At 37.2% G+C, this 12,163-nt stretch overlaps 1 protein-coding gene across 1 annotated transcript; it reads left to right on the top strand.

The window, feature by feature from the left end:
- Positions 1-9,862: 9,862 nt before the first annotated feature.
- F5891DRAFT_953862 (uncharacterized protein) lies at positions 9,863-10,105 on the top strand (the record flags this gene model as incomplete). The annotated part of the gene is made up of 2 exons (XM_041375220.1): positions 9,863-9,946; positions 9,998-10,105. Coding segments are annotated over 2 exons (192 nt in total), but the record flags the coding sequence as incomplete, so codon positions are not given.
- Between the last annotated feature and the right edge of the window lie 2,058 nt (positions 10,106-12,163).

Consider the following 12,163-nt stretch of genomic DNA (forward strand, 5'->3'; position numbering starts at 1 on the left):
TCAGTTGTGAGCCTTCCTGACATTGATGGCGAGAATAATGAGCTTGATGATGGGTGGGACTGCATTAGATTAGACTAGATAGTATTACCACTATTGCATCATCCATAGTAAGCTGTGTACATGATTTGCATCGTGCGGGTATACCTCTACCCGCGATACCCTTGACACTGGGTGCGGGATCCATCTTTTCCACTGGAAAAACTGTAAACTTTTTGAAAGAAAAAGTCAAAATTTATCTGTGATTGAGTTTGCCTAAAAATTATAAACAAGATCATAATGTTCTTCAAAATTTCCAATGGAACAAACTGTAAACAAATTAAAATTTTGCAGGTGTCAATTTCTTCATGATATATCAGGTGACAATTTTAAAATAATGTTCTCCTTTGTCACTAAACAAAATACTGTACAAATTAGAAGCAACACAGGGTATGATTTGTTTTGAAAAAGTATATCAGAAAAATTAATTGGAGAAATCAATTTTTTTTTTACCATTTCTTTTGTGGAAAAAAGTGGACAAAATCAGGACCACAGAACCATTTAAATTTTTCCTAACATTGTCTGATGGGAAAATAAAAGTAAAATTGTGACCTTCCATCACAATGAATATAATGTTTTATCAATGGCAATACTGAGGACAAATTGAGAGCCAAATTTCTACATTTGTCTCATATTTAGACATGAGAAAAACAAAAAAGAAATTGAACAGAACAAATCATGAATGTGGTTTCTGATATATCCAGAGTTTGTGTGCAATACAAAATAAGGAAAATTTGAAATAAACATTAGGAACAGAGGGTGTGTGAATGATAAATGGTCCACTGACTGGTCAAATTTGCAATGTCCAATATCAATGTTTAATGTTCAATGTTCAATGTCCAAATCCAATGTCTGAGTCCAGTGTCAAATGATCAAGTGTCAAATGTCCAATATCTGAGTCCAATGTCCAATGTCTAAAGCCAATGTCTGAGGTCAATGTTCAATATCCAAGTCAAATGTCCAATGTCTAAAACTAATGTCTGAGGTCAATGCCCAATGTCCAAGTCCAATGTCCAATGTCCAAATCCAATGTCTGAGGTCAATGTTCAATGTCCAAGTCCAATGCCTGGTGTCCAAATCCAATATCCGAGGTCAATGTTCAATGTTCAATGTCCAATGTCCCAGTTCAATGTTCTGACTCATATTTTGATGCCCAATGCCTGAGTCCAATGCCCAATGTCCAAATCTAATGTCTGAGTCCAGTGTCAAATGATCAAGTGTCAAATGTCCAATATCTGAGTCCAATGTCCAATGTCCAAGTCCAGCGCCCAATGTCCAAGTCCAATGTCCAATGTCTAAAAACAAATCATACCCTGTGTTGCTTCTAATTTGTACAGTATTTTGTTTAGTGACAAAGGAGAACATTATTTTAAAATTGTCACCTGATATATCATGAAGAAATTGACACCGCAAAATTTTAATTTGTTTACAGTTTGTTCCATTGGAAATTTTGAAGAACATTATGATCTTGTTTATAATTTTTAGGCAAACTCAGTCACAGATAAATTTTGACTTTTTCTTTCAAAAAGTTTACAGTTTTTCCAGTGGAAAAGATGGATCCTGCACCCAGTGTGACCCTTGGCAGACCTGCACAGACACCCATACCCCTGACTACCCATAGGTGTGCGGTGTAGAGACTAATATCTCTGTGAGCTTGCAGAGATCTAAATTCCCAATGTCTCTATCACTTCCCAATATAGTGTGACTCATATCTCACCCAGCGCACTCAAGTGCTTCGTCAGCTGCTCACGCGCATGAGTGCTTCAGTTCTCCAAAATCTCGACTCTCCATTTGTTGTTCAAGCCTTGTAGCATCTGTTGAAAAACCGGAAGTGTCAACCAAATACAGGAAAATAGCTATGGGAAAGGATCCTGGATATTGTTGAATGTTGGTTTGAGGGCCAGGAGTTGATAGGAATGTATTAGAGGTTGAAATGGGTGAATCAGAAGTATGTTTTTGTGAGGCTAAGGGTAGGTACTGTATCCATAGTGCTGAATGTTGCATGTAGCACATTATTTGCACATTTCAAACTTAGCCAGAAATTTCTAGACCTCTCATCTGGCCTACCAATATGACCAATAGTATTAGGTCATATAGCAAATATTTCTGCAATGTTTGGAGAGTATTTTGGAGAGATAAATGGTCTCAAAATTTGAGTGTGTGATTCCTGCTTTTTATAGATAATTCCTTTTCTACATTTGCAAATGCTGAATCTTTCTGCTGACTATGCTAAGCCAATGATTGACACCATCCCAAGAGGTAGGTGAAATTCTATTGCTAAAAAAGGCAAGATTTTCTGGTCCTACAGTGACAGAATAATTTGTAGGTACCTGCTGAGTAATCTGGGTTTTTTGATGTATAATAGATTCAATTCTCATATCTTCATCATTTTTAATGAAAAATGACCTGGTAACTTTCCTCCAAGCCATGTACTAGGTTCAAAATCTCATTCTGGATCTGTCTCATTAGGTATACACAGTATTCTATACTGGACTTCCAATCTTTGAGGATTTTTAAATAAAAGCCACATTCTGTCCTTTCTTTCATCAATAAAAAGATAATTCCTATGTTGTCATGAACATTCAAGTAATAGACTAAAGGAAACACGGTCTCCTACATATAGATTGGCTTGAGTATTCATCCCACCGTAAGTCAGGCATTTTGGACTAAATCATGTAAATAATCCTCTCTGCCATTGGTATTATTCATGCTTGTGGCATGTCTAATATTAATAGGTCTATTGATTCCTGTTTTCCACACATAATGATTAATAATATTGAGTTGACTTCTAGTGTCAATTATGGCATAAACTCTACATGTCTTTGTTCATATAGAATGAGCTTCAGTAGGAATTGGTTTTGGCTTGATTATGTTAGCAAGCAATCCAGATGTAAAGTACCTAGAATTTTGATAAGTTCTATTCAAACTAAGGTGGTCAATACTCTTTCCAATACTTTCTTTGGCTTGGTCTCAACACCTATAAAGACCATGGTAGGTATACAACTCAGAGTGGGACTATATAAAGATGGCTCCAAACTAATGCTTTATATTGTGGTCTTATACTATCTAGTCTGCTATACTTGAGTGAGACAAATACATTTGACCTAGGGGTCTGTGGTCTGGGAAAAGTCTTGGAAGTCAGTGAGTAATGTGAGGTCAATAATCTGAGTGCGGAAAACAATGTCCAAAGATATAATTATGATGTCTAATACAAAAGTGTCAGGAAAGTGAGCAGTATGCACAATAACAATGAGAATGAATATGGACAATAAAGGAACACTAATATTTGCAATGTTAACTAAGAACTATAAAATATTAGGTTTGACCCTTAAGTATTAGAGAATGACTCTCCTCCACTCGGATGATGAATGATACTATAAGTCAGTCCAATATTTATGTAGGTATGTAGAAAGACAGAAACCTATAGGTGAAAGTAGTAGTGATATTTTTGGATTCAATGTCCTATGTAATAAGACATGTGGTACTGTGGACTATGGGAAAACATATAATATTATGGTCTACAATATTAGCAATGGACTGGATATAGGTAGAATAAGTCCATATAATATCTAATAGGCCAATACAAAACCTAATGCAATGTCTGATGTTTTTGGGTTTCATGCATATTAAGTCAGATATAATAGTGAGTGATTTAGGTAATGATTAGCACTTGAGGTGCATCAGAAAATAGACCTTTATGAGACCATAAGTACTTCAAGTCCTACATCACATATGAACTTTGAATCCTAACTGTCCCTAGTTAGTATACTATTTGAGTGAAAGTAATAGAAAAATAGGTGAGTCTAAATATGACATGCTGATAAACTGGTATCAAAAACTCTGATGTGACAAAGTGTATTCCAAATGTCTGAAAGCTTTGGCTAATGTGCGAGAAAATCAGGTGGAATAATGGAGATGTGTGATTGTTTGGTATTTTGTGATATGTGCTGTATAGGATGAATCTGATGAATGCAAGGGATCTCAAACATAGGGGAATTGATACAAAGATATGCAATGCATGAGAATGTATCTGAGTGGTCGATGTGGCCAAGTTTAACATAGGAAACTAGTGGGTGTAAGTTCAAAAATGTGTGATATGTGTCTACTCATATTCTAATGTCTTTCCCTACTTCTCTATATAATTTATCACTGACTTCATCTGTGCAAATGTGATAGGTGTAAATAACTCAATGTTTAAGTGTCTAATGATATCTGATTGTTTGAGACAATGTCTAATGCAATGTCCAACAATCTGTGTCTGATATTTTTGAGTTTAGTGTATATTGAGTTAGATTGTTAAAAACATGCTCAAAGAGTTGGATCTGAAGGGCTTGGTATCACCTTGTGTGCTGCACCCCTTACCCAAGTATATGCCCTTAACTTCCAAGGGCTAAAGGACAAAGTCCAGAGTCCAAAGTGTAGGAATTCTAGTAGACATTTAGAAACAAGAGGAAAGACTAATCCAAATGAAGTCAAAACTAGAAAGAAATAGCAGAAGACTACCAGAGGTAGAGGTGGAGATGTTATGTCAATAGAAATCAATCCTAAGACTATTGGAGAATGACAAGATGAGAAACTCAAGTCAGACAGAGGCAGGAATGAGCAGAATCTAAGATGATATTCAAACTGAAGATATACAAAGACTTTGCAGAGGAGACATAATAGAAGATTAGCCAGATGTACATGAAATGGCAATTGATCCCCAGCTACACCATCATATTGGCCAAAGCAAGAAGATATACAATGAAATTGATTAGTACCTCCATGACCATGTGGGGGATCCAGCTATGATAATCAATAACTTATATAGCTCAATAATCATTATGCTAAAATATCTCCCTGGATTTCCTTCCTTGATTGAAAGAACATATTCTCAATCACTTCAAGCTGGAAATTGCTGAATATTCACATCGTTCTAATCAACACAATTCCATCTTTTTCAAGCATTATTGACTGTATTACCACAATCTCATGAGATTTAACTATATCACTTATGATGTTTGAAGGGCTCAAGATGTCGTAAACCCATGAACTCCACATTGAAACATCATGCTACTAAAATATCAGAATGATAATAAGCATGGTGGTGAGTACCATTACACCAAAGTCATTGGCATACACTATCTTAACATTGTTCACTTTGCAAATGTAAATGAAATCTACTGAGTCAATTTTTTCTTTATTTGGTGGTACAAATCTGTGCAGGAGCATGCATGAGAGACCTGTACTCTGTGTTGTATTCACTTCTGGCCTCTCACAAACCAGAACACATTTAGTTTTGTGGACCCAGGAGTCATTCTCAGAATGTGTCATATTGTTTCAGCTTTTTCTAGATACTAGTACAATCCAGGTGAATGTAGCATTTCTCTGTTAGTAGAAGACATACATGATTGATACAAGTATTATATTAACAGGTGAGTGAATTCAGATTCCCTAATGATAATGATTGTTGATTTCAGAAACACACTAGCTTTATTAATCATGATACCCTCATACACTTTCATTATGGGCTTGGGGTCAGTTATGTATACTTGCATGAGGCAAAGCCCTGCCCTATATGCAAATGACAGTGTGTTCTTTTCATTGCTTTCCTTCTATACTTCAAATGTCCAGTTCCTTAACCATAACTCTTCTATGTTTGTTCATAGCAATCTACAATGATCCATAATTCAGATTCTTTTATGGGTCTATTTGTACTATCAACAGTACACACATAAGAGTTGTCAATTTATGATACATAGTACTATACAATATCATTAAATAGATCTTTGGCTTTTGAAGCAGCAATGGTGCATATTGATAATTGCATTAAAATACAACATGTGGATCCAAGCCCAGATTCTGGTAATACTATGTGTTACTCATAACTACTTGGAAAGACACACTCCTAATAGGTTCTGGTATACTTTTGGAGAAACCAGTATATGGATAACTATCTCAAGGAACACAAATAAAGGGAACTTCCATTGCCATAGTTATAGTATATAGATGTTATGCTATGAAATAATTAGCATGTTACACATATTGAGAGTGCCATCTCTCTGCTTAATAAGTACAAACATCTAATGAGTAAAGAGCACTTGGTGATTGTATAGCTTTGACTAAGCATAAGAATAAGGCTATTATATTCTACTTATTAGATAAAGCAATAAGGTTTGAGTGATGGAAAGAGAAGTATATACTTTGTGGTGGCACATCATGGATATTAGATAGATGGTAGGCAATTTGATTTCTGGGACCCTACAACTAAAGGAGAAAGAGTACTGAATTTATGCTTTCCATGACTGATACTTGCCATACTGAGTCACTAGTAGACCCATCAGTGAATGGAGAGATATATATTAATGAAGAAAAGGAGATAGAGATTAGGATCTAAGATATGAGATATGACAGATATCTTGACAATATACATCAAAAGCTTCTTCTGTAGCTAAAATCTCTGAACTTTAGAGATTATGCTAGTGTGTAGAAATCGTGATATTAATGATACTATAAAGTTCTTATAAAGTCTTGTGTGAGTCATAGCTTCCTTGCAAACTTGCCTAAAATAAGTATTTTACTATATGTTACTCATATTCCAGAGTCTAGTGCTCCCTGCCTCTTTGGCAACTGACTTTAGACTTTAGTCTGATTTTTTTTGGTCTCTTAGTAGCCTCTAGAAAGATAGTACTAATGCTCCTACACATAATCCTAATTAGATCATTGACCTGAAATAATAGGTCAAAAGCAACTACAAATATTAACATGGAAGTGAAGTGGACCACTTCTAGAGGCTACTGAGAGACCAGAAGAGATTAGACTAAAGTCCAAAATAAGTTGCCAATCTATTAGATGATATAGTGAAGTTATACAGTACCTGGAGTCCAAAGTTGTCAAAGAGACAGGGAGCACAAATAAGCTACAATCAAAGTCCTAGGGAGGTTAGGAAGTGATGTAAATAGTATGTAAAGTGCCAGAAATAATATATCATCTTAGTCCAAATGGACTGTTGTCTTTGTGAGATAGATGAATGTAATTCTTCTCTTTTGATAAGAGTTCTGGCTAAGGCAAGTAGTTGCAGCTATTAGTTATATGATCATTCATCTCTACAGTACATATTTCTATGTCTTCTATGTTTCTTATTGTATCTTCATACTCATGGTATTATTCCTGGCACTTTACATACTATTTACATGACTTCCTGATCTCCCTAGGTCGTTCCTAGGTCAAGTTATTATTTATCTTTTAATTGTGGCTTATCTGTTTACATTTGTTTACCATATATCGCCCATATCCCAGAGTCCAGTGCTCCCTGTCTCTTTAGCAACTTACTCTAGACTCTAGTCTGATCTCTTCTGGTCTCTCAGTAGCCTCTAAAGCAGCCCACTTCACTTCCATCTTAACAGCAGCTTCCTTAGGATAGCTGATAGACAACTAAGTTGGAGACTTAGTTGAATAGGGGATTCTAGATAAGACCCAGTAGATTCAAGTGAAGAAATACAATGATAGTTGTACAGTCTATATAGGCAATATTCAAGTGGAGCTTGTAAATGGAGTAGCATGATAAGGAAGAACATGAGGCAGACAGTCCACTTAAGAAGGAGAAAAATGAATAGGGGTAGAAATGTTATTGGAACAGACTTAGTATGAGGACTAATATAAACTGAGGCACAAGCAATGAAACATTGACTCCTAGCTTATTGGTCTCACCTTTCTTTGACTGTCTTCTCATCTTCTCCCATAGGAACTGGATGTACTTGACAATCTCAGACTCCCACCGTAGCTGAAACTGCAGATGTAAGTTGTCCATATGACTGTATGCCTCATTCCATGTGCTCACATGTTTTTCTACCTCTTTGTGGTTAGTCGAAGGAGGTACTGAGTGCGTGTGCTTCAATAACTCATGCTAACCCTCTAATTCTCCTTGAAGATATTTTTCTTGAAAGGAGAGATGGCTATTGAGTTCTTGAAAAGAGTAAGGATTGTATTTGGTCCAAAGACCGACATGAGTGTAATGATCAAATTGTGTGCACTTGGGTGGCGGAGATGGAATGATAATGTGTTTTAGGGGTCAGGATTCTTTTACCTTAACTACTTCGACCACCACGCTACCAATATTCAATTTTCTGTTAACTGCCACACTAAATCGCTGTTTTATTTTATTTTCTGGTGAGTTGAGAACATTTAATTTTCCTAGCTATTGTTCATTCAGAGAAGAAAATTCAAGCTAGTGAGAGCTAGTACATAGTAATATACTCAATGACCCCACACTTGCATACTTCCTCAAAAACTGGTGTTAGTGCTGACACGCACCAAACTGGTTTGGTGCATGGAAGACTAATACTCCCATGAGTCTTATACCCCAGAAATACCACTATAAAACCCTTTTTCTTTTATCTGAAGTTGGACTGAGGCTAAGGAAATATTTTCGCCTTTTTTTTCACTTTTCAAGTTTGTATGTAAGCAGCCTGAATATTTTAGTACATTTAATTCTGTGATGAGTTTTGCTTAGTCAGCCATGATGATGACCCAGATAAAATCCCACACATGTCAGGTGACTCTTGAATATACTAGTAGCACAGCCATATTTATTGCGTATATAATACCCCAGTTTTGAAATAATAGGGTTTATAGACTAGAGGCTCCTGTTGTGCATGCCTGCACTTCAATGACACTCAACTTTAGCACATTTCCTGGGCTATGTAATGCCCTTTCTGGGGTCCAGACAACATTCAAGTAGGACAATATTGTAGATGATGTTTCTGCGGAGCAGGAGACACTTATACTCCTGTCATTCCTCAGGATAAAAGCCAAGGCAACACTGGTGTTGTGCATGAACTCACTCAGCTCCAAAATACATATCTCAAAGGGAATATCAGAGAGTACTGAAATTGAATACAACCGGTAAGTACACTGATTGACATCTGTTATTTTCTATGGTTCCTGATGCAAGATAATGGGCTACAGACTTATCACAAACTTTGAAAATTTCCTCAGGGATCACAAATTTATTCAAGACAGTGAATCCCTGCTCTGTTGCCGCCCCTGTCAAGATACACCTTGTCTGATTGTAGCATGGATCATGCATTTATAAGTGAATATAACTTTCTTATGGTGTCTCACAGCGATCCTGGGCCTCACCTCAGGTGCAACTCAATCAATATTGATGGGTCAGTGAAACCATCCACCAAAGAAAGGGGGCCATATGACCATGCCCAGAAAATGCAAGAAGCAGTTACATATGTGCTCAGCTGACTTCAAGGACTAGAAACTATGTTGTGGCATCAATCAGAGGTCATATGTTAGAAACCTTTTTATGTTGGTTGAAGTCTCAGGGTTCATGTGTGGTTTGAACGCCAAAGGTGCATTTTTTAATAATGATGCACACCTGATATGTAGTAACAACTTGTACCTGACAGGTTCAGGCCAGTGAAGTTGCTGTTAGTGCTAGAGCTATTAGTTCTGTAAGTCCATTTTGACATTTAAGAGATTTGTACCTATCAGCCTGGGGGACTTCAGCAACCTGATAGTACTAACTCAGCACAATGGACTAGAGGGCAGCTGTGACAACTGCTGCATGCTGTCTACACTGTTACCTTCTTGTGCATGTTGCAGTCTGATAAGGTATTAAAAATCTAGGCTCATGACTTACAGTTGTTTTCCAATGGTATGGTTCAAACTCTACCATTCAGAAAGACACCAGAATGGAGGTGAGTACTTTTGCATTGCTAAATGTGTATGAGAATTCATGTGTGTTGTACTACTAGATATAAAGCTGTTCTGGCTGTATATAATGCCTGCTTCAGAGGCCCATTTGTATCCTGTGAGAGTTGTTTTTGCAGATTAGATTGCTACATCAGAAATTATGACTGGTTACCTATTTCACCAAATTGCATCAGGTGATCAGGTGGCAGAAGCCAATCAACCAATGGTAACTATTTTCATCTACCTAACGAGGTTTGTATTGAAATTTATATCTTAGACATTAGAACACTTTTTGGAGCTATTTCACAACAACCTTCTTGACATAGGAGTTGATCCATCATCCTATGATACCCATTCATTCTGCCGTAGTATATATGGAGTATGAATTCTGCAGAAATTGTTTGTTGAGGTTGCTGCATGTAAGAGTTGCTGTTGCCCAAGCTGGTTGAATTCTTTGGTGTCTATGCAAACAAGAACTAGCTAGGGACATATCCAGTGGACCTTCACCAAATGTCCTCTATTTTGCAGATACATTACAACAAGCATCCCATGCTTATCTATTTGACACTCTTAGTGAGCATGAGATTGAGATATTTTGCAGGACACACTACATCAATACAGGTATACCCCACAAGTTGTCAGCTGAAAGTCCCAATAAAAGGTTTATGCTTTGGAAGCTATATCTATCTGCAATGTTGTGTCTTTGAAAAGGTATGTGACACAACGAGATTGATGCTGAATAGAGTTCTGAAAAGTGATAAGTGTACAAACAGGAGTGGAAATTACATCTCAGATATTGTGCTCATGGACGACCTTAAAGATACATATCAGAAGATTTAGGACTCATGGAATGTGTGTGAAGAGTTGCCGATTGGCGAAGTTAGCTTGGAGAATAGATTGCTGATGCTCAACAAATTACTCTTGATATGGGGGACTTTGTGGAAGTAGGTGTGGGAATAGACTTTGTGGTAGGAAGAGACAAAACTTTGTGGCCTATTCTGTGTGCTTACCTTTTGTGCACCCATGTTACTTGCCTGTTGCCTGCCAAGCAAGGTGAAAAGTTAACGAAGGTGAGAGTCAGATTGATATACAAACAACAGTGTGTTGAATTTTGCATCCTATAGTAAAACATTCACAAAGTGACATTGAAACAGACCAATGAGGAAGGGAGAGTATGATGTAAGAAAGGAAGGATCACTCAAGAATTATGGAGAGCAACCTATTTGGCAAGTAGGCAACTTGAAAAGATGTGACCTCATTTTGCTTGAGGCAAAGATCATGAGGTATTCTGTAAGGAGTGAGAAGGGAAGATGGATCTTGAGGGCACAATACAAGATGGTTGCCATTTCATTGCTGAATATGAGCAAGATCAACGAAGAAGAAGAAAACAAACAGAACATTGAAGGCCTAAGTATTTAGGATATGATGTATGCAAAAGTGTAACAAATTTGTGAAACAACAACATATTGCTTAGTCAGACATGTGTGAAACCACAGGTGTGACAATCAGTGGCTCTAACTATAACCGTGATGAATTACCCATGCTGGTCATGCACAAATGCAATGTACTATGGAGAAATGGAAGAAACAAACTTCATGGATGCATGGACAGTGCAAGAAAGCAAAGATGAAGCAACCAGAGCAATGGGGTTAGAAGTGTTTTTCCCTGACATATTGAAAATCACTGAGAAATGCATCAAAATGAAGGTGCCACACTATGGAACAAGTGATTTTACCATGCAATATGACTCAAGAGAAATATAGCCCTGCAGGAAATATATTGGTGTTGAAGAAAATAGAAAGGAAATACACACCCATTGGGAAAAATGATTTGGTCACAGCAGCATTGGCTTAACAAAGGTGAGGACATGACCAAGAGCAAGACAGGGTGCTAATGAAGGCACAAAGCTTGTTCAATGAGGGGCAGCTAGATATGCAACAGAAAAAACCTATTGAGAAAATATAGGGGTGCTCGAATACATTGACAGAGGGAGAATGCAATGATAGTGGGAGAGTTGGCAGGGGTCAGCATGGTTTAGATAGGAGTTATTGATGACTACTAGGGCACAAGTGACATAAGCTGAAAATGCAAGGAGTGATAAGTCAGGCAAAACAAAGGGGTGTGGTTGGCCATCATAGAATCATGCAATCATCTAACAAGTACGAAGGAGCCTCACTGGCAGATAATATATTGATACTTCTAATAAGAGAAACCTCAGAATCATTGAGCCATAAAGCAACAAAGGAAAAACTGTGGAGGTCATTCCCTCATTGGAGCATCAGTCTGAAGGTAAGTTTAAAAGCAGCGACAAGCAATGAATTGACACCTTTGGGCAGAGGATTCAGAGGGTGCAACAAATGATGGTAATGCCATGCACAATGTCCATATTGCAAAAGAGATTAGAAGAGAAGCTGAGTGAAGAAATAATGAGAAGCAAAGTGTT

Source organism: Suillus fuscotomentosus (assembly GCF_016647785.1).
Source record: "Suillus fuscotomentosus strain FC203 chromosome Unknown F5891scaffold_33, whole genome shotgun sequence".
Classification (NCBI taxonomy): Eukaryota; Fungi; Basidiomycota; class Agaricomycetes; order Boletales; family Suillaceae; genus Suillus; species Suillus fuscotomentosus.